This window comes from Astatotilapia calliptera, chromosome 12 (assembly GCF_964374335.1).
Source record: "Astatotilapia calliptera chromosome 12, fAstCal68.1, whole genome shotgun sequence".
In the NCBI taxonomy this organism is placed as follows: domain Eukaryota; kingdom Metazoa; phylum Chordata; class Actinopteri; order Cichliformes; family Cichlidae; genus Astatotilapia; species Astatotilapia calliptera.
The window spans coordinates 7,229,691-7,253,106 of NC_137433.1; the positions used below are offsets into that span (position 1 = coordinate 7,229,691).

General features: G+C 41.8%; 1 protein-coding gene and 1 long non-coding RNA gene across 9 annotated transcripts in view; one reads left to right on the forward strand and one right to left on the reverse strand.

The window, feature by feature from the left end:
- Positions 1 to 83: 83 nt before the first annotated feature.
- Positions 84 to 23,416, reverse strand: part of citb (citron rho-interacting serine/threonine kinase b) — a 50,761-nt gene continuing 27,428 nt past the window's right edge. For 2 of the 8 annotated variants that reach the window (XM_026187268.2, XM_026187267.2), the window contains exons 17-41: positions 22,901 to 23,094; positions 22,073 to 22,208; positions 21,880 to 21,984; positions 21,485 to 21,625; positions 21,080 to 21,199; positions 20,666 to 20,897; positions 20,368 to 20,526; positions 17,986 to 18,009; positions 15,648 to 15,818; positions 10,855 to 11,035; positions 8,585 to 8,673; positions 8,388 to 8,492; positions 8,109 to 8,278; positions 7,669 to 7,713; positions 6,056 to 6,136; positions 5,644 to 5,779; positions 5,184 to 5,323; positions 5,009 to 5,101; positions 4,716 to 4,824; positions 4,463 to 4,591; positions 3,904 to 3,984; positions 3,693 to 3,771; positions 3,429 to 3,602; positions 2,926 to 3,214; positions 84 to 1,287 (exon numbers count right to left, since the gene is read on the reverse strand). In XM_026187268.2, coding sequence (XP_026043053.1) covers positions 1,264 to 1,287; positions 2,926 to 3,214; positions 3,429 to 3,602; positions 3,693 to 3,771; positions 3,904 to 3,984; positions 4,463 to 4,591; positions 4,716 to 4,824; positions 5,009 to 5,101; positions 5,184 to 5,323; positions 5,644 to 5,779; positions 6,056 to 6,136; positions 7,669 to 7,713; positions 8,109 to 8,278; positions 8,388 to 8,492; positions 8,585 to 8,673; positions 10,855 to 11,035; positions 15,648 to 15,818; positions 17,986 to 18,009; positions 20,368 to 20,526; positions 20,666 to 20,897; positions 21,080 to 21,199; positions 21,485 to 21,625; positions 21,880 to 21,984; positions 22,073 to 22,208; positions 22,901 to 23,094 — 3,207 coding nt within the window. In that variant the 3' untranslated portion in view covers positions 84 to 1,263. The remainder of the gene's footprint in view (positions 1,288 to 2,925; positions 3,215 to 3,428; positions 3,603 to 3,692; positions 3,772 to 3,903; positions 3,985 to 4,462; positions 4,592 to 4,715; positions 4,825 to 5,008; positions 5,102 to 5,183; positions 5,324 to 5,643; positions 5,780 to 6,055; positions 6,137 to 7,668; positions 7,714 to 8,108; positions 8,279 to 8,387; positions 8,493 to 8,584; positions 8,674 to 10,854; positions 11,036 to 15,647; positions 15,819 to 17,985; positions 18,010 to 20,367; positions 20,527 to 20,665; positions 20,898 to 21,079; positions 21,200 to 21,484; positions 21,626 to 21,879; positions 21,985 to 22,072; positions 22,209 to 22,900; positions 23,095 to 23,416) is intronic. The other 6 variants (XM_026187269.2, XM_026187270.2, XM_080309037.1 and 3 more) reach the window with 6 other exon arrangements.
- LOC113033467 (uncharacterized) lies at positions 8,488 to 9,700 on the forward strand. Its single transcript, XR_003274031.2, has 2 exons — positions 8,488 to 9,225; positions 9,345 to 9,700. It is a non-coding gene; the product is annotated as an uncharacterized LOC113033467 (long non-coding RNA).

Consider the following 23,416-nt stretch of genomic DNA (forward strand, 5'->3'; position numbering starts at 1 on the left):
GCTTGCTAGGTGATACCTGCTTTCACTGACACAACTTGCTGTGGTGGAGAATCTGCAACTGAGAGCGCACAAAGAAGAAAACGGACACTAGAATCATGTTTAATGCGTGTACTGGTATACAGCTCTAAAAATCAAGAAAATCTTAAGTTACACTGTCTAACATCAATTTCTACTTATAGAATGCAAATCCAAGTGAGTACATGACAGAAAAGAACAACCAAGAGAATCGATCAAAAAGCGACAGTGCTGCTCTAAGTTAGTCATGCTCACTGATGTGATGAGTGGGGGGTGGTCTTGCTGCCTCTAAAGAAACGATACAAGCAAGTGACGACCCCTGACGGTTACTAGACTTCATATCACTGCACAGAAACGGGACATCTGTACCATAATCGGCAGCAGCGGACTAAGAGCAAGCTGAGGCGCTTTGAGCCAGCCTGACAGCACGGCGTCCGGCATCAGAGGCAGAGCTGCGTGTTTCTTTCTTAGGTTTGCTAAAAACAACACGAGGAACACTTGGAGCGAAACACTGCTTAATAATTGTTTTACAAAGTATGGCCGGACAACGACGGTCGAAGCACTCTTATGCAGTTATATATCAAAGGCTATTCAGGCAAGAAGACCACACGGTTGATCTGGTCGCGTAACAAAAATGAGCTTTTAAACTCCTGATCAAATCCAGTCTTGTGTGCAAAGTCTTGCCTCCTCAGATCTCCCTTCCGTTAGTGAGCTATGAAAGTAATTCAATGTCAGTTTAATTCTCTTAACGGAGAAAAAACCCTGTGATATTTCAGATTCTTATGTAAGGTTGATATTGTACGTCCTAGCCAGCGACAGCGTTAATCTCCCTGCAACATCTTTAGAAACTCATTTTTTAAAAAAAATAGACATGGCTTTACCAGCCGACTCTTCCCTTTTATCTATAAAAACTCCGACAGCAATATTTACAACTTTGAGGAGATAGAAAGTAGCTTCTGTAGATCAGCGTAGGTTCCCTGCCACCAAATCTACTGTGGGATAACTCCCATAAAAGCACGTGTCAAGAGGATTGTCACAGGAGACGTCTCCCGTTGCAGGTTTTTGTGAGGTTGAACGAGGAACTGACGCTGCACTATGTACAGGCAGTGTGCGTGTGTGTGTGTGTGTGTGTGTGTGCGTGTGTGTGTGTTTGTGCGTGCGTGTGTGTGTGCGCGCTTGCACTCAGGGTGGAATAAGGGCTTTTGCAGTTGGTTCTCTACAACCTCCAGTCAGGAGCAGCAAGTGGACTCACACTGACGACTGATCCCACACCTGCAAACACAGATTAAGAGCAAAGGTCAAAGCGTGTCACTGTGGCTTAAACATCATGAATAGTTTGGTGTTGTCTGTATTTACTGAAGAGCTGCAGCATCAGTTGTGAAACTAAAGGTGAGTAGCCTTACTGGATATGTATTTAAATGAATCGTACAAACATGATTTACTGAAGTTTACAGCAAACTGCTAAATTTAACAATAAAGCTTGTCTTATTTTGCACCTGATCGCTGCTGCTAGTAATATTTATTTGGAACAGCAGGAAGGAAGCAGGGAATCCCAGTACAAGGTGCATATTATAGGGTTTTTTTCCTCAGCAGTGTGCATGCAGACACTTTGAAGGTGTTTTTTGTTTTGTTTTTTCCCTGTTTGTTAGATTTTGACTTCTATTATCAGATTTGTTACACACTATATAAAAAATGTCTCAAGAGGCAGCCCATGATGTCTGCATGTTACAATACTTAATATTATCTATCCTCAAACAGGGCAACTGAGCCTCATTCATATTAACCTTAAAAAACGAGAAAGTAATTTTGTTTTTTGAATTCATTTTTTTTTTTATAAATTTGTTCTTTACCTGCTCTCTCACCACTGGGGGTTGCAGATGAATTTGTCTTACACAGCCTGGAGTATTTTAATAAAATCTGCAACTCTAATCAGAGGTGATCCTTTTCCTGATGCTGGGCAGTGACGCAGCTTTTAAATTCACGTGGCTTTCTCCCAGTCTTACTGAACCCAGCGCTTAAAGCACAAACGCATTCATGTAGTATTTCTCTGCATCTCTACACATCAGCTGTTTTGCCTTTAGCCTGTGTTGTGTATTTCACCTATAGTTCAGCACTTCATCTGCAGACAGTAACTTGTTAGATATGGAAAAAGAGATCCAGCCTATTTAATTCACTCATTCATTTCAATTCAGTTTTATTGACAGACCCTATAACGATTAGCCTTCCTCATAGCACACGCATGTGTACACCAGTCTGCAGAGTCACTGTGTTAAAATCAAAATAACCTACTGTGTGTGTGGTTATGTGCACAAATGTATCTGTGCTGAGACAGAGGTTTGTAAAAAAAAAAAAAAAAAAAAAAAAATCTAGAGTCTGAAACTCCAGCAGCAACACTGCAGCACAAAGACTTTCAAGCAACTTAAAGAAGTCCAGACGCTTTTCTTTGCAAGCTCCTTTGACTACGATGACCTGGATGACTGAGAACCTTCACAGACATGCAGCATAAAGAGCAAGGTTTTTTCTTGCAGTCTTCACCAGGATGACCTCAAACATGCTGACTAAGCAGTAAGTTTGCTCTTTATAGCACAAGCGCTGCTGGAGCTTGAGCCTCTTCAGAAGACTTTGTGAAAGCGCAACAGTTTCCACACTTTACAGATATAAACTGTATTTTTCTGCACATTGACAGAAATAACCGGGGAGAAGACATCTGGAAACATGTCAGAATGATGTATCCACATTCAGAACAGCTTTGTGTTGCCATATCAAGAATAGGACTGTTTTTGTCTGATCAAATCCAAGGCAGAACATACTCATTAAATATTTGGATGCCCTTTCTACCAGAAGGGCAGTTTGATTTTGTTCATAATAATCCTTAGCGCATCCACAGGCCGACCGGAAACTTCTGCATACCTTGTTAACAGGTGCGAGCTGGGTTCGGACAGAACCAGCGTGGAGTCGACTGCTGTCTCCGAATCTTCCAGGAGACCTCTCCCTGCGGCTGTCCAACACCCTGCCCGGTGACTTCTCCCGGTCCAGAGGCCGGGCAGGAGACTTGTCTCTTCTGAACTCTGTGCGGCCCTCCCGATAACGATGTGGGGTGCTCGGCTCCCGATGCAAGCCGTCATGGCTGCCGGGGCCTGAGGTCAGACGCTTAGAGATGTGCTCTGTGTAGGTGGGTGGACACCGCTTACTGGGACTACTGTTGACAACAACAACAAAAACACACCATGGATGGTAGCAGACATAGCAAAGCCAACCTTCCAGTGATTTTTAGCAGACAATACAAGCGCTCAGGACTTTTTGGGTGATTTGTTTTGTGTTTGAATGTTTAACTCACTCCGACTGTCACTGAAATATTTTTTTTCTTTGTTTAAACTGGATTAAAGTGAGCAAACATGACAGAGTGAACTGACCCTCGACTGGACCCGGTCCTCTGGAGCTCCCCAGACTCTCTGATCAGACTTCCCTTACAGCAGATGACCCGCAGTTTGTTCTGGTAGGAGGAGGCGAGGTAAATTGCCCCAGAGGAAATAGCTGGGCCCAGGTAACGTGGATTTGGAATATCTAGGTGTGCCAGCACTGTAGGACTGGAAGAAAAGACCAAATTGAGGGAAATGCAGCTGAGAAGTAAACTCAACGAGTGTAAGATGTGGCACAAAGAGGCCACTGTGTCTCACCCCAGAGCAGCGTGCCCCTGCACCTCGATGACATCCAAGGAGTTGAAGTAGGTGACAAACAGGTAGGGCTCTCTGTAGGCTGCAACAGACGACACACACAATTATTTAGTTATTTAGTGGATTTGGTACAGTTAATGGTGTGTTGTTTTTTTTTTTTTGTTTGTTTTTTTTAATTCAATGAGAGAATTAAGATGAAAGAAACAGCAGTTACCAAACGACAGAGGCAAACGGCTCCACTTGATTTCCTCAGTGCGGCTTCTTCGTCCATACGAGTCCACAAACACTCCAAACTCTGCCACAGAAACATTTGCTGCACTCTTCATCATACTCTTACAGACAAAACACTGTGTGCAGACAGCAGTATTTTAAGCACACTTTTATAATATAATAGCTTTAATCCCGAAAAATGTTATTCAGCTTATATACCCAGATTAGCATTTATTATTTATAGATGTATACCTAGAATAGACATTTAGAATCAGTAACCTATCCCCAGTAAGTACATGTCTTTGGAGTGTCGGAGTGGTAACCACTATGCAACGAGTGCATTAAAAATCCTGGGACACTAACAGTTTGTGCTTCTGAAACTGCAGTACTACTAGCACAACAGGATGCATGTGTAAAACACATTCACCCAGCTGAAAATGTAAAACACTTGGAGCCTGAAACATGTTTCGATCTAGCCAGGTTAGAAGAAAAACCCCTTCTGTTGCACTGACTTGGCTAATCGTATCTCATGAGCTCATGGAGCTCAGTTCCTATGGATTTACCGTGAAAACACAGAAGATATTCCTCCTTCTGCATGCTGCTGGCCACCTGCATGATGGCGATGGGAAAACTGTGAGACGAGGCTGCAAACACAGCCGGGGCCAACGAAACGTCGTTCTTGTCCAAGAATTCTGCAGCGGAAAAAGCTGAGGTTAAAAGCCACACAGTGATCCAACAACCGTAAAATATCATCCTGTGACTGGCTGGTAACTGATTTGATCCTGGAAGCATTAAAGGCATAAAGAAGTACTTCACCCTCAAGTACAAATTGCTTCATTTCAATCTCGTAGAACTTGTTTGTGCCGATGATGATGCTGTAACTGGTCAGATGGATGCAGCTGCAGGGCTCCAGAGTTTCAATTTCCTGTGAGGTAAAGAATTAGGTGGTGAGGGAAAGCCAGTACTTTGAAGCACATCTAGTAGTAGAAAATGTTTTGAAGGTAGAAGATTTATCCACTTTAAAACCAAACGTTACCTTTGTTTGGTCAAAAGAAAAAAAGCATGACATACTTTCAACAGTATAACAGACTGTACTGTGTCATACTCACCTTACGAATGCAGTATTTGCTAAGATTTTCATTGTAGCGCAGAATGGTTATTTTGTTTGGCATTGCAGCACATATACAAGGCGTGTTGTCTATCTGTAAAGAGAATGCACACGCTCGTACGTACGGTCACATTTCAACCATGAAAACAGCATTCATGCAAAGACAGAAGAACTACCTTTCCTGCAGCAAACAGATGGCAGCCTTTCACAGTCTCAAAGATGTATGGAGCCAGTTCAGACTGGCTAGGCAGGTGGGACTGGGCCAGAGACTGCTTCACTCTTTTAATCTCCACCAGACACAGCGCTCGCTCATCCCCTGCAGCACACAGACATTACACATAGCTTGTTCAAGGATAAAGACATTAGTCACTTTTAAGCCACCCTGCTGTCTTGTGTAACAAGATATTTACAAGTTTCTCCAAAGTTATTAGTATGGCAGACCAACCTTTCAGTTTAAATGATGCATAATAATTGCACTTCATCAATTATGCCAATTATTTGTAATGGCAGCAGATATTGACCTTTTGATTTACGACCGACACTGTGACTGTCTCAGCGAATGAAAATCTAGAGTCGACTCCTGCTGCTCAGCAGACATTTATTTTCTACTGAAAATACCAAAGCTGGGCCTCTCACCAACAATCATCAGCAGTTTCTCCTGCTCTTTGATGATGTAGATCTGAAAGACTGACCCCAGGCCAGGAATGTGAGTCAGGGAGTTCTTGATAACATTCAGCGCATACAGCCCCTCTTCAGAGCCCACCAGAACGATCTGCGGCACAGCAGCGAAACACAAAAAAAAAAAAATATTCAGGTGAACGTGGTGACATTTCAAACTGGAGCAACATGCGGCAAATCCTGGCAGAGAGCCCCGAGCATCTGCTCCATGCTCCAATACATCGTTCTTCTCCTGAATACACCTGCAACTGCAGATCATGTCATTTTCTACTGCTTAAAATGCACAATTAAGAAGTAAACATATTTTCTAATAAATATATATGTAGTTACATATGAATATCATTTTATAGCATATAAAACATGTTCCTACCTGATCTGTGAGCGGAAGGGTGCAGTTAATGTCCAGCCTGTCATCTCCCTCCAGCTTCAGCAGAGAGTTTCCCAGCAGCTTCTGAAAGAACAGAGAGGGGTGAAGGGTCAGCTGGATCACGACCTCCACGTGACCTTGGGTAGGAGGGAACAGAGGAGCAGGACGGGAGGGGCTGGATGGCTGGAGGACTGGGTTCAGAATCACAGTGTCAGACGTGGGACCAAGTCACAAGCGGTCTTCAGCTTCAGGTCACGGATAGAAAGTTATACTTGTTAGACCTTTAATAGCACGCTGTTTTATTCAGAGGCTCTACAGTACCAACGAAACGATGCTTTCATTTGTAATAAAGTAATTTTGTACCACTTGTCAGCATTAAAGGGAATAAAAGATACTTTTAATAAACATTAGCGACTCCTACGAAGCTGAGAACAAGATTTTACATTCGAAATGAATAAATGAAGTAAATATTTTGCCAGTGGTCAAGTACAGATTGCAAAAACGTAATGTTTACACAAATGATCAGAGTGAAAGGATCAAAGTCTACAAGCTCTACTGCGTTTAAACAAGAGTCATTATTAACACTAATCAGCATCACCGCCGGCTCCCTCATTACTGAGTCAGTGTTCCAGCTCATACGCTGCTGATATCTTCTACACATATACAACAGAATTAGATACATACAGCTGCAAGCTGAGATGAGAGGGTCAAGCAGATTAGGACAGTCGCCATAGCAACTTAAACTATTAATATTAAAAGGTGGCAATTGAGTCTGATAGGAATTTGAACTCCTTTAGGGATTGGGTAGAAGTACAGTAGCAAGCTTTAGGCCTCACTCGCCTGTGTACCCAATCAGCATCTGTGCTGATTTATATGGATGACAGATGTACTAAGCTCATGTCCATCACATTCATAGTGCTTATACAATTTCAGTGATTGGTCTATAAATAGAGTAAATTATGAAAAATGAGCATTGCCGTTTACAGAGTCACCCATAAGGTGACTTCAGATGAACTCCATGACTGACACATGAGGTTTCACTCGTCGTTTCACTCATATCAACCTGAATTTACAAGTTAATGAGGATGAGAAAAAATTACTTGGACAACATTAGTTTCATGTAATTTTAATATTACCACATTCAGCTCTAGATCTTGTCGTTGCTTTTTTCTTTTAAAGATTAGTAAGAATATGACTTGCGTCTCTTGGTTAAGTCAAGTGACTTGAGTCCCAGCCTCCCTCAGAGGAGTGTGCAGAAAGGGCAGAGGTAACAACGCAGACAAGTACACAAACAGGTAAAACTCGGCAGTGCGGTCCCTGCTCCTCCGGACAGGACAGCTGCAGAGATTCAACCCAAAGATGATCAGACATCTTGGCGAATATTTGTGTACTGTGGTTAGAAAAAAGGACATCGGAGACAGGGAAGAATATTTGAGAGTTTGTTCAGGATACAGCAAAGGATAGTGAAAGTGAGAAGTGGTCACAGCAAGTGAAGTGACAGCAGGGTGGGGGGCAGGTGACAGCCAACGAAATGACAGACTCATGCACTACAGCGTGCCTCGTGTAGGATGTGCAGTGCTCGTGTGTGTCAAAATGTCTCGTGTCTAACTGTTTACCTGGACCAGTGGAGACAGAACCATTTGTCTTTTGGACACAGCAGCCTATGTGTGCAGTGACACATGGGTAGGAATAGAGCAAATCGACAAAACACGCCCATATGCCGGACATACAATGTGTCACGATGAAAAAGCAACAAACACAGGCGAGAGAGACAAAGAGAGAGGAGAGAAAGAGAAAAGAAGAGAGAAGAAAGGGACAATTAATGACGCACGTAAGCGAAACTACCCGTTAAACTTTAAGCTCGAAACCTACGTCTTAAATAGTCTACGGAGGGGAAATCTGCTCATGGTGAACAGCACCAACACAGTCAAATATCATGTTTACGACCACAGACGCGACAGCTGTGACCACGGCCGGATATGAATTGAGTCAGGAGACATTAAAGACAGAGAGCGAGCTGCCCCGGGTTGCGTTCGCCTGCTCTGGAGATACTCACTGCGTCAGCCTCTGCCTTCTCCCGGGAGGCTCGGCCCGCAGCCACCACAGACTCCATCACAGCCACCCAGCGCTGTTTGTCTGGGAAACTGGGAGCCATGAAGTAAACAGCCTGACCAGGCCAACAGGGAGTGTGACACCGTGACTCCAGCTTTAGGACATAAGGAACATCTGACACACAGAGAGAATAAAGTATGACACGACTTCAAATGATTAATATTTGACAGACTTTTGAACAACATTGGGAAGGCAAAGGCTGCCTGGTACACTTCACATCTACCTGACTTGGCAGTGTTTGGTAGTTCAGATGCTCCCACTGCTCCATGAACCACCACCTCCCCATCTGACAGACACAGATCAAACTCCTCCAGTGGTTTCACTGAGTCTGAGCAACACACATAAGGAGATTCATAAGCACTGGTGCCCACTCTAATAACTTTCCATCTATCTAAAAATCCAGACAGCTAAACATGTCACCTTCTCTGGGCTCTATCTCATAGATGGATATTTTAGTCCCATCCAGGACCACATATTTCCTCTCCCAGCCCTGGCCTCGTTTGCCATTCCTGCAAAAACACAAGACGACAACAATACCACTGTGAAGACAGATGAGTGCATTTTACCAGACGGAGTATTATTGTGAGGGCCTATGAGGAGTTGTTCTCAGTAACATCAGGCCACCTGATCAGTTAGAGGACATGGGTGCAGATGTCACACAGTGGAAATTTGTATTTATCTTGTATATTGTTTTTATTCTGATTTTTAGTGTTTATTTATGTGTGTCGTTTTATTTGCATGGTTTTATTCTGTTTCTATTGCATGGTTTTTAGTGTTTTATGTGACATAGTTTTTAATCCACTGTGGACTGGCTACACATGGGACAAATTAGCTGATCGGGACCACCTGCTGAGGCAGGGGTGTGTCCAGAGGTGGCCTATCAGCTGTGTAAAGACCTTTTAAAAGCAGGCTAGCTGAGCACTGAAGGAGAGAGGCCCCAGACTGGAAAGTTAATGCTAGATGGCCAGCGTGACCCGGCGACCCAGTCCTGACCTCATGGAATGGCAACAGTAGGAGACAACGCGTGTGATTGGCAGCAGGGCAGAGGTTTACCTGCATTTGTGAGTAGGGTCTCTACTGTTGTTTACTGGGTGCAGCTGGGTTGGGAGAAGGTCGCCATGGCCATGAGCCACGGCTGCTTCTGGAACCATTATTCTGGCCCCTGTTTGTTATTTTACAGGACACCGACGCAAGGGGAGCTGTGGCGGTGGTCGCATGATGGATTCGGGTGCAGAACGCAAGCTGGGCTGGGATATGATGGGCCAGTGGAAGGACAAGAAGATGGGAGGCTCTTCCTTGTCTGCCGAAGACGGGGCTGGCGTGAACTCTGCTCTAAAGCTGGAATTCCTGGCCTGCTGATGGACCCATAATGAACATGTGGCATAATTATAGCAGGGGGTTTTTAGTGAATGTAGAAGATGGTAGTTTTACGGGTTTTAGGATTGTTTTACTAGATTGACAACATTTTATTATGTACATTTTAAGGATGTTTTATTTGTGCTCCCTGGTCTAGTAATAAACTGTTTCTGATCAGAATGTCCTGCTTCATCTCTGTGCCCTGGGTATCTGACTCGCTTGCTCCCCCTTGTATTTTAAAGAATCTTTCTTTTTAGCAGGACATTCTGGCGCGACTGCTTTAGTGTTCCCCGTGTGTTACACATATAGCTCCCTCACTGTAGATTGACAGACTCCATATTGTATGGAAATGTATGTAACTCATGGCCCTTCCCAGATTGGCAGGTACTAACGATTGCTTCTTTAAGATCATCACTGATGTCTTTCCTCCTTGACACTGTAACACACACCCAAATGTTCCAAAACTTCTGCTTTTACAGCTGTGAGCATGTGAGTTGCTCTCGCTTGTTGACCATCAATTAATCAATATATGTGATTAGCAGCAGCTGGCTGCTACGTTCCCTCGTAATTGAGTACAGGTGGACTTTGTTTTTCCACACACTGTTTCTGCATATTGGCATATTGTTTGATTTATTACGTTTTTGTTAATGATGTATACAATATGTAAATCCCCTAATTTAGTATTTACTTAACTAGAAGATCTGCTAAAGACCAGGTGAGTCCTGAGATAACTTTGCCGTCTTGGGTGTCATTTCTTTTTCACATGACTGTACGTACGAAACATCAGATGTATAAAATGCTGTGTGATGTATCCACTCTTGTTGTCTTTTTTAATTTTTAAAGCTGTTTGTACGGACACTCCTCGTTTGTAAATCTCTACCGTTGTGAAATGTAACACATGTGGATGAAAAGATCAGATGCTCAGAAAAAATCACTGTTTGTAAACATGGCATTAAAAAAACAATAAAGAAGAAGCCAAATACACAGTAACACAAAGTGAAACTGAGAACTGGAGAATTACAGAAAAAAAGGCAAAAAAAAAGTTTTGAAATTTGTACTTTTACTACTACTAATATTCAAAATCTAAGGTTGATATTTATCAGACACTATAATGCTCTAATTTGTCAGATTTTGTTAAATCGTGTCTCACATTCATCTCATCTCACTGCTGGAGGTTTAACTCACTTAAAAAAAACGGGTATGTGTGAAGTCTGCACATTAGAACTGCAGATTTATGTGCAGCTGTTTCGGCAGGTGATGTGTAGGACGGTCTTGATATATAATAATGCAAGTGAGCAAAGACTGAGTCAGACACCACTGTGTCCACAGCTAACCTGGGCTGTTTCATCCAGCCCTCCAAGTGCATGTGTCCGCCGGCCTCTTTCAGCTGCTGGCCCGGTGCGCTGCTCTTATCTCGACACAGGCCCTCAGACAGATGCAGGGAGCAGTCACTGGACATCCCGCATGTGGCTGGAAGGCAGGGGGAGCATTTCGGGTGGCACAATGCATGGCATTCTGAGGAGAGAGCAGAGCGACACTACTGACACCGCCAGTCTAAAAGGAGAGCGTGTTAACACTATCAGCGTAAGGAGAATGCACAGTAGGTTTATCTGTCCATAAAAATGCTCTCTTCTTGTGAAAAAAGCTTGTGTTTGCCAACTGTTAAACATCTGCAAACCGTCAAAGACTGAACATTTTGTATATGTGTTCACTAACGTAAAGATTTAAAGATGAAATGCTGCTATTAAAACCCAGAATGATGACTTTCATTGTAAAACGGAAAACTTCAAAACACAGACAGAAAGGCTAATGTCAACTTTGGTCTTATCACAGTTTTTCTGAATTGGTAAAACACTAAACTCCATTCTCTAAGCTATCAAACAGTCTTTTGGCCAAACCTTAAACACGGTTCAGGTACTTAGACACGATTTGCAAAACTCATACACTCTGTTTTTCAAAACCTTAAACATATCCTTAGTCACTAAACACATTTCACATGTGTGTTGCAAAACTGTAAACACTGGCAGCAAAATGTGAGCACAACTTCAACACAGCTGTCATCTTTTACACACAGCAACTCACAGCTGAACACACATGTTTCTAATGATGTGATCAGACCCTCTGCAAGACTTAAAGATCTACGATATCAGTATGTGCGAGTGTAACCTGTAACCAGTGACTCTTCCAGTACAGTTCTGTGCCCATAGGCCTACTCTTACTGTTGGCTAGGTTGTTACAGATGGTACTCTTGCAGTACTGTAGACTATATTGTAATAGTGCACATATATCTGGAGTGCATATACTGTAAATACACTATTTCATTAGTCTGTCTTTCTGTATCACTACTTATCTATTATCTATTATAGAGTGTTTGAAATGGATTCCATGGAAACCTCCATGGGATATATTTTGAAAGATGAATCAGGATTCAGTCTGGCAAATAGAAGACGGAGAGACAGCAACATACATTTTTTCTCAATTGTTTACACACATTTCCTGAAAACATCCCTCATATTGTCAGAACTCTGCACACAAATCAAAAAAACACACACACAACGAGCAAAACCCTTCAATTCTCCTGCAAAATGAAACTCTACATTCAAAACAATGTAATTTCTTGTCAAAATGGCGTTTTGTTTTCAAATGACACACAAACCATCACATGAATAGACATTTATAAGAACCAGTTAAACACTGATGTGCTTAATGTAAAACACTATGACCACTTCGTCTCCAGTCATCATAATGACTTAACGTAAGCCTTTTTTGTTCAGTGTTGAACTTTTCAAAATTGTAAACTCAGTTGCCCAACTTTGCATACTAACCACATTGCTAAACACCTTTCACACATAATTGCAATTACGAAATCAGAGCTTTTTGTTCCAGGCTGTTTCTATAGAAAGCCCTGATAGATACTTTGCAGAATGGGATAGGATCCTCTCCAGATTTATATGGGCGGGGAAAAAGCCAAGCGTTACGCTTACAGTTTTTTCTGATTGCTTGAGCACATTTTTTGTAACTATTGGCTAATTTTGCAAAACTCTTCACACAAATAAGAAAACCTGTCACTCAATAATCAAAACATTGTAGTTCTCTTGCAAAAGCAAACACAGCTAGATTAACTCTTCACACCGTCGTAAAAATGGTGTTTCCGTATCAAACAGTACACACAAGCCATCATCTACTAAGCACACAATGCGCCAACTGCACACTGATGGTATGAATACAAAACACATCTGGCTTTTGCTTTCTCTGTGCACAAGGTAGGCTATGTCAGTTTGAGCTCATACTTCTGTCATAGATCCATAAGCATAGAGGGATCCAAACTTCAAGTACTGGTGTTTATTCAAACACATCAAAACAAACACAAGTGTTCATTTCCAAGTATAGGATTATTTGCAATCGCCATAATGACTATATGGGTTACTTGGTCTGCAGTGAACATGCTTCCTCTGCCCCCAGCATCTGGTCATCTAGCAATTCTGTAAAGTAACAATTTCAGTATTTTTACATCAATGGTATTGGTGTGTTTCTCATTGGCATATGGCAGTGCTACAAATCTTTGTGCGGAGTGACTGTACTAACCGATTCTCATTTCAAGATGTCCTTATGGTACTTGCTACAGTGTAGCGGCTCGAGTTAGGCTGGACCCGTTGGCCAGCTACCCTCAGGGTCATTCCACTGTTGATTACATGGTTGATTACATGGTCCACTATTGTAGCTCTGATGTCATCAGTAATTCTATTTCTTACTCTTCCTACCCTTCCTCTCCCCCCTCCTCGTCTTCCTCTTGCTCCTCCTTGTCCTTGTCGTCCTCTTCATCCTACTTCTTCACCTCCACGTCCTCTTCCTCGGCCTCCTCTACTTCTCACTCTTTCTGCTCCCTCCATTGTACTCCGCACACACAGCTTACCTGTATTATAGTGCTTAGGCTGATTGCAAAGTGAACTAATTATCTAAAAAAGTTTTCACATGTGAAAGTGTGCCAGACAGTTGGCAAATTAGTGTTAATGATAGCCATACATGTGTATACTTTTGCTAGGAGTGTGTTGGAAATTTGGTAATTTAGTGTTGTGCAGTGAATTGTGCCTACAGTTTTGCAAAGTGTGTGTTACAAAATTGCAAACTGAGTGCAAAGCAGTTTTTGTGCTTTTAGTTTTGCAAACTCAGTGAGTGGTTTTGCTATAAGTCTGAATAGTTTTAGAGATTGTGCTACAGGAATCACAGTTAGGGTTTAAGCATTCAGAAAAAACTGTAATGTAAAACACTATGACCACTTCGTCTCCAGTCATCATAATGACTTAACGTAAGCCTTTTTTGTTCAGTGTTGAACTTTTCAAAATTGTAAACTCAGTTGCCCAACTTTGCATACTAACCACATTGCTAAACACCTTTCACACATAATTGCAATTACGAAATCAGAGCTTTTTGTTCCAGGCTGTTTCTATAGAAAGCCCTGATAGATACTTTGCAGAATGGGATAGGATCCTCTCCAGATTTATATGGGCGGGGGAAAAGCCAAGCGTTACGCTTACAGTTTTTTCTGAATGCCTAAGCACATTTTTTGTAACTATTGGCTAATTTTGCAAAACTCTTCACACAAATAAGAAAACCTGTCACCCAATAATCAAAACATTGTAGTTCTCTTGCAAAAGCAAACACAGCTAGATTAACTCTTCACACCTTCGTAAAAATGGTGTTTCCGTATCAAACAGTACACACAAGCCATCATCTACTAAGCACACAATGCGCCAACTGCACACTGATGGTATGAATACAAAACACATCTGGCTTTTGCTTTCTCTGTGCACAAGGTAGGCTATGTCAGTTTGAGCTCATACTTCTGTCATAGATCCATAAGCATAGAGGGATCCAAACTTCAAGTACTGGTGTTTATTCAAACACATCAAAACAAACACAAGTGTTCATTTCCAAGTATAGGATTATTTGCAATCGCCATAATGACTATATGGGTTACTTGGTCTGCAGTGAACATGCTTCCTCTGCCCCCAGCATCTGGTCATCTAGCAATTCTGTAAAGTAACAATTTCAGTATTTTTACATCAATGGTATTGGTGTGTTTCTCATTGGCATATGGCAGTGCTACAAATCTTTGTGCGAAGTGACTGTACTAACCGATTCTCATTTCAAGATGTCCTTATGGTACTTGCTACAGTGTAGCGGCTCGAGTTAGGCTGGACCCGTTGGCCAGCTACCCTCAGGGTCATTCCACGGTTGATTACATGGTCCACTATTGTAGCTCTGATGTCATCAGCAATCCTATTTCCTACTCTTCCTACCCTTCCTCTCCCCCCTCCTCATCCTCCTCTCCCCCCTCCTCATCTTCCTCTCCCCCCTCCTCGTCTTCCTCTTGCTCCTCCTTGTCCTTGTCGTCCTCTTCATCCTACTTCTTCACCTCCACGTCCTCTTCCTCGGCCTCCTCTACTTCTCACTCTTTCTGCTCCCTCCATTGTACTCCGCACACACAGCTTACCTGTATTATAGTGCTTAGGCTGATTGCAAAGTGAACTAATTATCTAAAAAAGTTTTCACATGTGAAAGTGTGCCAGACAGTTGGCAAATTAGTGTTAATGATAGCCATACATGTGTATACTGTTGCTAGGAGTGTGTTGGAAATTTGGTAATTGAGTGTTGTGCAGTGAATTGTGCCTACAGTTTTGCAAAGTGTGTGTTACAAAATTGCAAACTGAGTGCAAAGCAGTTTTTGTGCTTTTAGTTTTGCAAACTCAGTGAGTGGTTTTGCTATAAGTCTGAATAGTTTTAGAGATTGTGCTACAGGAATCACAGTTAGGGTTTAAGCATTCAGAAAAAACTGTAAGCACATCAGTGTTCAACTGGTTCTTATAAATGTCTATTCATGTGTCATTTGAAAACAAAATTCCATTTACATTGTTTTGAATGTAAAGTTTCATTTTGCAGGATAATTGAAGAGTTCTGCACATTGTGTGTGTGTTTTTTGATTTGTGTGTAGAGTTCTGACAGTATGAGGCATGCTTTCAGAAAATGTGTGGAAAAATGTAATATAGCAAGAAGTTAAAATATGGTTTATGTGAAGGTATACATCACTGTCTAGTTGATAGTCCTTGTGAGCACAACTGTAACTTACCAAGACAGGTAGCTGCCTGACGACCAAAGTGCACAGTATCCAGGCACACGGTACACTTGGCAGCTCTCATGTTGAGTCCCACTGTGAAGCGGTGAGGCGTGTTGTGGTGCATCACCCTCTCTCTCTCCCTCTCTCTGTCTCTCTGACTGTCCTTCAAGCGACGGCTATACTCTGAATACAGTCAGCAGGGAACACAGTCAGGGCAGGCAGCGCCAGCATGTCTTACTCTGTCAGGTACATCCATCGCTTTAAAACCTCAGTGCATCATGCCATACCATCTATGAGATCAGTTCAACAAAAAAAAAACAAAAGCTTTCCAAAAGGAGTGGTACATGTTTGGCAAAATGCATTAATGCAAGTACTCTGAAGACGGAAATGCTTGAAACAGATTCTTCATTTTGTCAGTCCCTCTGCTTGTGCCCACACACTGCAGCATTTTAAAGGCATTATCCAGTCAGCATCAGCGAACTGCATTCTGCATTAAAGATGGTTGAAAAATTTCACGTCATTATTATGGCAACAAAACGATCATGCTTATTGATATAATAATGTCAATCAGTATGAAATTTACAAATCTTGTGTGTACAACCAACATGGAAAGAAAGAAAAACGTGAGCACTTTATTTCATGTATCTATTGAATATTGTTGTTAAGTTACTGATGAATATGGCCCCGTTTGTATTTTTCTCATACAAAACTACCTTAATGTGATGTTGCATGAGAAAAGTATGAAAGAGACCAAATCAGTGAGTAAATCATAGTAGAATGGAATAATCAATAGAGCCATATCTCACTAATAGATGCGTATAAGCTCCGAAATCCTAGCATCACATAGTGCTGTTGTTGTTTAGACCTTTATTGTAATAGCAGGGGAATGGAGGCAAATTACAGTCTAATTGGACTTAAGCTAAAATGTAAAGCCTTGGTCTTTTCCCCCCGCCTCCAGTCTGTCCTAAACTCAGCTGCCAGGCTTTTAACAAAATCAAAGAGACAACACTATATCACTCTCAGTTTTGCTACTGCATACTAGCTATTTTATCCAGCTATTTCAGCTGATTTTAAACTTGTGCCACGCTTTTACCTGTGTTATAAATTTACAGTCAGACCCAAGGAACCGAGCTGCTGGGTTGTTCCTCTGATCAGAGCCCTTAACTGTTCTCTAACAAAGGAGCTGACGTTCGCAAACTCACCTTTCATTTACATCTAGATTACATTACAAACGTACATTTACAGAAAACTGATCAAAGTGTTTTATCTTCTTATCACTTCTTTATGGACTTATCTATTTCCGTGTTTATTTATTTTACTTGTAATACCGTTCACACTGTTCAGCATTTATGTTCTTTTTATTTTAACTGCATCACTTCACTTTTTGATTTTGATCTATATTAACGAGTTCTTAAAAGCACTTTGAAAATCTGTACATTTTACACTTGTTTATGATTAGAGCTAGCAACTTAAAATAAATCATAATAACTTGGTCATCTTCTTTAGTCCTCTTGCATGAAACACATACATTAGTGTTCAAACTGCTGTGCAGCTGGCATTCATGCGGATGTTAAACCTCCAAGGTAAGCGCTGTTACAAACTAAATACACCTGCCCATTGGCAATGGCACCCACTGACAGCAATGGCCTTCCCCCAGACTGCAAAGTTGTTTAGGAACAGCTTGAGGAACACAACAATGAGCCAAAGGTGCTGAACAAGTCAGATTCACAGTTATCTCATCCGGCATCCCAGAGAGAACCCAAAGGATCTGACACAGGACGCTCTCAGGGATCCTGTGTCTGTTCCCCAAGGCCTCAAAGCTGTTTGTGTCCATCAGATTTGCTATTGTAACTGACAGCTGTACATCTTTTTCTTTCTTTCCTTTCTTGCTTCTGTTGTTTCTGTTTTTGACTACCAGGTCACTATGACATAAAACGTAGATATGAGACTTTTCTTTTCTTGTTGTAACCTTGACTAACAAAATGGCTAGATAATACCTTTAGATCAGAGTGTGGGTTTAAAGTGCATACAGCGGTTTTTGCATTGCAGAATTTTTAATATGGTACATTTGTGTATATGATGTGAATTTGAGGTGGAAATAAAGTGAGTTAAATAAAGTAGAAGGCTTCTGCAAATCACACGCTTCAGCAACCAAGATAAAATGCTTCAGATTTCTAAAGCTCTGCACTGAAGGTTCTTCAGCCTCATCTGACAAACCTGTTTAGATCTGACATTTTATACTATAAAAGTGCAGAGCTTTTAAAATCTGGCCTGTCAAAGATGTGGATGTAGCAACGTAGAGGAGAGATAAGAGACCAAGCTGCAGAAACCATGAATTTGGATGACTTACTTTCAAAAGTGACCCTCCTTCCCTCTGAAAGGTGTGTGAAAGAAGAGACAGTAAGAGCTTCAAAAATCAACCTTTGAATGTGAGGTGTGTGCTGCAGAGGCAGTAGAGGAGAGTCAGCTAAGAGATAAGCCATTTTGCACTCAAGTCATATGATACCTATCAGTTGTGCCTCACTTAAATAGACAACCAAAAAACGATTGGTCTTTGGGATCAAGTCAACCCCCAAAATTGATCTAGTGTGACTGTAAGAAGATTTAACAGCTGTCTGAAAAATATAGTTACAAAAAACGAATAATTAAATAATCAAATCCCCAATTCTACTCATATTATTGGTGATAATGAAATAAATACTAGTACAACTTGTCCACAGTTCTGAGGTATGAAGAAAACTGCCTGAACTGTATCAATGTGACAACAAGACACATTGATACAATGCTTTATTCTATATACTTCTACATCCAATTAAAATTACCAGTTAAAGTATACGGCATGTCTTTGGACTGTAGGAGGACAACAGATTGCTCAGAGGAAACCCACACAGACACAAGGAGAACATGCGGGCTCCATGCATGGGGGCCCAAATCAAGTCCTTTCTTGCTGTGAAGCGACAGTGCTAACCACTGCACCTGCTGTGCTGACCATTATTCAAAATAGCAAACAAGAACAAGCACTAGGAGCTCAGAATCTTGCTGCATGCAATACTGTATACTTCTGCAGATACTTCATGCAGAGTAGGGATGCACCGATACCGATACTGGTATCGGGTATCAGGGCCGATACTGTAAAATATGTGTGTACTCGTACTCATAAAAGTTAACTGATACCATGAACCGATACCAACTTATTTCATTAATCAGAGGGTGGCTTGTCATTTCTGTTGTAGTTTTTTAGATTGGCCACTAGGGGGACATCCCGCGCTAAACAGGCACAGGGTTAGGCGAGTGAGACTGGCGGCTCCAGATAAAAAAGAGAAACTGGAGGCTGCTGTAGCCAGGCTAAACAAAATGTCAGCAGTGTGGACCGGAACAGCCAACTTTAACTCAGGTTTTGGAAAAGCAATGAAAAATGTCAAGAGAAAATCCACGGGCAGTTAAAACAGAGGCTCTGACTCATTTTATCGCTCTGGATGACCAGCCAATGCCGGTCGTGGAAAACATAGGATTGCATCGTCTTCTCAGCATACTCGAGCTGCGATATGAAATTCCCAGCCGCCCATACATCAGGGAGATAATGGTGTCAAAACTTTGTAAAGAGGTAAAGACAATCAGTGTGTGCGCGATGTCAGTCCTCGGTTTAACGGCACAGTGGACTGATGATCCACGGGCAGATGAGGAGTTTATTTGTCAATGCCAAATACTTTCGTTATTTTGTTTGTTTGTTTACAATATGGACACTCTGCAATAATTTAAAAGTTTATTTTATTCTCAAACCTAATTTGTATTTATTTTATTCCAAACAGAAGTGTTTATTTATTATTCTGAAAGCTCGAGACAGTGTCAATAGTTCAGTGATATTTTGTTAAATTACAATGTGGAGACTCTGCAATAATTTAACAGAAGTGCTTACTTTTCACTTGAAATTTTTTTGTGGTCTTTTTTATTAAGATTTAATTTTTTATCGGCAGAGAATAAAATAAAACCTGTCTTCCAATTCATTGCATTTGTGTGTGTGTGTGTGTGTGTGTGTGTGTGTGTGTGTGTGTGTGTGTGTGTGTGTGTGTGTGGTAGAAGTATTGTTTTTTGTACTCTGTATCGGCAATTACTCAGATCCAAGTATCGGTATCGTATCAGTTTGAAAAAATTGGTATCGTTGCATCCCGAATACAGAGGTCTAGGTTTGAAGAATAGCGGTGCAGGGGACCTGTGTTTCTTTTTCTTCTATAATTATGCTGCATGATAGTGCTCGGGCTACAGCGCGTCTAAAATGAGAACAATATCTGCTCACTGGTATGATGGAAACGAGTTTAAACCTCAAATATCTCACTTGATGTAAGCACAGCTTACCACAAAGGCTCTTTCCCATGTTACGCCACAACCACAGTGTTTATCAGACTTATACTAGAGTAAACTAGAGCACTTTACTGACTTCTTCACATGTTTCTACACAGTACATCTGATTGAACTTGATCAACTGAGCTGCCAAAAAAGGCTTTGACTTGAGCTGTTTACACGTCTTCTTAAATAGTTCTTCCTTACACAGCAAGGTAAAAAAGAAGAAAAAGTCACATGACAAAAATTATGAATGGTTGCCTAAATGCGATAACAAACCTGCCGGCTCATCTTACCTCACTCTCCTCTATGCATCTCCTGTGAGCCTGCATGTTTGTGCCATTGGATTAAAAAAAAACACACTGAGCTACTATGAAAATCACCCTTCCCTTACCCTCAGGTGTGGGAGTGTCCTTCCTCCGTCCAGAGTTGGAGGGTGCAAGGCTGGTGGGGCCCTGCTGGTGCTCAGGAGACTTCACCATGGCAGACATAATTATCTGTTGCCGAGCTGTGGCTGGGTTTGTAGAACTTCCGTGGTCCTTATACTGCAGAGCTGGGTTGGAAAGACTGACTTTGAGTATTTTGTTTTGAGTAAAATTTAAAAAAATTCTTAGTTCAAGTTTCTACTGATGATTATAAATGAACAACAGAGTGTAAATTGGAGTCCACAGATTGGTGCAGGGCAGTCTCACCTTCTTCTCTCAGTGCTCGCAGTTCTGCTCTCATTTTCTGCAGAGCATCTTCTAACTCTGTGCAACGAGAACGTTCTTTGTCTAGAGCTGCCTTCATGTCGCTGTACTGCAGAGGCACCGGCTGGATGGCAGGCACAGGGGAAGCCTGGCCTTGAGTCTGAGTCTGACCCTGAGTCTGAGCCTGAGCAGCCATGGCGGCCAACAGGTCCTCCCGACGACGTCCAAAGAGACCCTGAGGCACACACAAGCAAACACAAACAGGGAGAAACACAAGAAATGAGCCCATAAATGAACAAAAAGAAATAGAAAGATAAGAAATTATTGTATATCTATATATATCTGTATATCTATATATATCTATATCTATATCTATATATGTAGAGAGAGAGAGAGAGATATTTAATCCCATCTGACCTTTTTCTTCTTGGAGCCACCGTGTGCCTGGGACTGGAGGAAGTCTATGAGCTTAGTCTGCTGGGTAATGGTTCCCTCCATTTTCACCTTCTCATGAGAGTATACAGCCTGCAGGTGGAGCTAAGTGAACATCACTACTGCCATGAATTTCTTCTCAAGTACTTCATTTCATACAGAGAGGTTGACAGAGACAGAAAGTAGGGGAGGGAGTTGTGTGCTGTAAAACAAATAGTGTGTGTGCACATACGTGTGGCTCAGAACAGTGGGGGAGAAACAAGACTGAAAATGACACAGTCCAGCAACGTACATGTACCTGCAGTGATTTAAAACTCACATGGTTCCTACATGTGTGGGTTTTTTTCATTTGTCTTTAGTAGGCGTGTGCATGTATGTGTGTAGCAGCACCTGGATGTTCTCCAGCTGGTATTCCAGGTCAGTCCTTTCAGTTTTCAACAGGTCAGTCTGGTCCAAAGCGTCCTGCAGCCCCTGGGTCAGACGAAATATGTGGGTCTTCTGGGCATCCATCTGCTGTTGCAGCTTCTCTTGCTGTGGAGGTAAAGCACCTTTACATCACCCTCTGAATGTCTTTACTAAGCCACACACACTTCTTACAACTGATTGCTTTTACTGATTGCTATACCTTTCAGCGTGGTTTCATACAGAAAGGTTTATTATTATTACTGCTAAGAATTTCTGAAAAATAGAACCGATTTATTTTCCGGTTTTGACCATATGTCTGTAATAAAAGTGTAATAAAATGATCAGATCAGTGGCTCTGTGAAAATAATGAAACACTGTGCCTCTTCCAGCAGCCTCTGCTTCAGCTCTCTCTCACTCTCCAGTTTTTGCTGCAAACTGCGGGCATTCATCTCCAGCATGGCATGCTTCTTCTCCAGATCGTTCAGCTGAGGAATGAAAAGGAAGAGTTTGCCGCGACATCTGCTAACTACACAAAACTTAACAGATGTTATTCAGGAGTGTGAAAATGCGTACAGTGTCTGCAAGGCTCTCGGCTTTGAGTTTCTGGTCTTTGAGGGCCTGCTGCAGGGCCAGGATCTCAGCTTTGTGCTCTTTAACTGCCTGTTCCACAGCCTGCCGAGACTCGGTGCTGCGCTGCTCTGCACGGAGCCTAGATCGGAGAAAAGTTAGTGCCAGTTATTTTTCAGCCTTCGAGTGCGTGCTCTTCAAGTTCATCTATTATGTGTTTACAGGCTCTTTGAAACAAACTGACTAAAGTATTTCGTAATGTTCATATTGCTGTTTCACTCATTGGTTTGTTTGGGGTAAAGTCGCGTGGTTCTGGATAGAGGAAAACACACCACTAAAAATGTAATTTCAGTTTTTGAATGCTTTAAAGTTTACCTAATTTTCTTCACTTTCCACTGTTCCAGGCAACTCAGAAAATCATTTCATATTTTACCTAGAATTCCTGCTTTGACAGACCCTAGACAATACGGCAAAGCCTGTCGAATCCAGTGCGTGTAGGCGAAGGGAGCTTTATCCAACACTGATAGCAAGAGAAACATTTAGAGCAAAAATAGTTTTCTCTGCTGATGAAATAAGAAACTCATAAGCCTCCTTAAAGGTCTTGTGGCAAGATTACATAACTGGACTATTGCAATGTGCAGAAATAAATATACTAACGTTTCTTTGAGGCAACTATAGGTGCACTGAATATAAGTTAATGTGCTGTAGACTGTTTTCATAGTAGCAAGAAAATTACAAGCAAAATAGAAACAGAACATTGAGGAAAACATTTTGGCTATTTAGGATTCATTAGTTAACACCCACAGTTACAGTGATACATCTTGTGGTGGTCACCTATTCTGTTTTTCAGTGTCTAAGAGTCTCTGGATCTCTCTGGTCCTCCGCTCAGCCTGGTTCTTCTCCTCCTCCAGTGTTGCCCTCCAGGCATCCCACTGTCTCTCCTTCTCCAGCAGTTCATCATTCATAGTCTCCAGCTCCATGACCTGTTCCTCCAGCATGGTACACGTGGTCTTCAGAGTCTCAAGATTCTGGTGAACAGATGAGAATGTTTCAGACTGTTTTTGATCTGTTTGAGGTCGTCAAGAGGGCACATCTTTAAAATGTTCAGCCCAGGCACACAGTTCTGTTTTTTCGAAACCAGAAGCCACGCCCACCCACTGTTCAACCCTTCTGTTTACAAGAGGCTGCCAATCACAAGAAAGTTGACAAGAGTCAAAATGGCTTGTTTAAGAATTAATCAATTAACAGAGTGGATGCACCAAGACTCAGTTTAAGATAAATAAAAATTGTTTAACCTGTAGGACTGTGGGAAAGCAACTCTAGTAAGAATGCTTTATTTACTATGGGGAA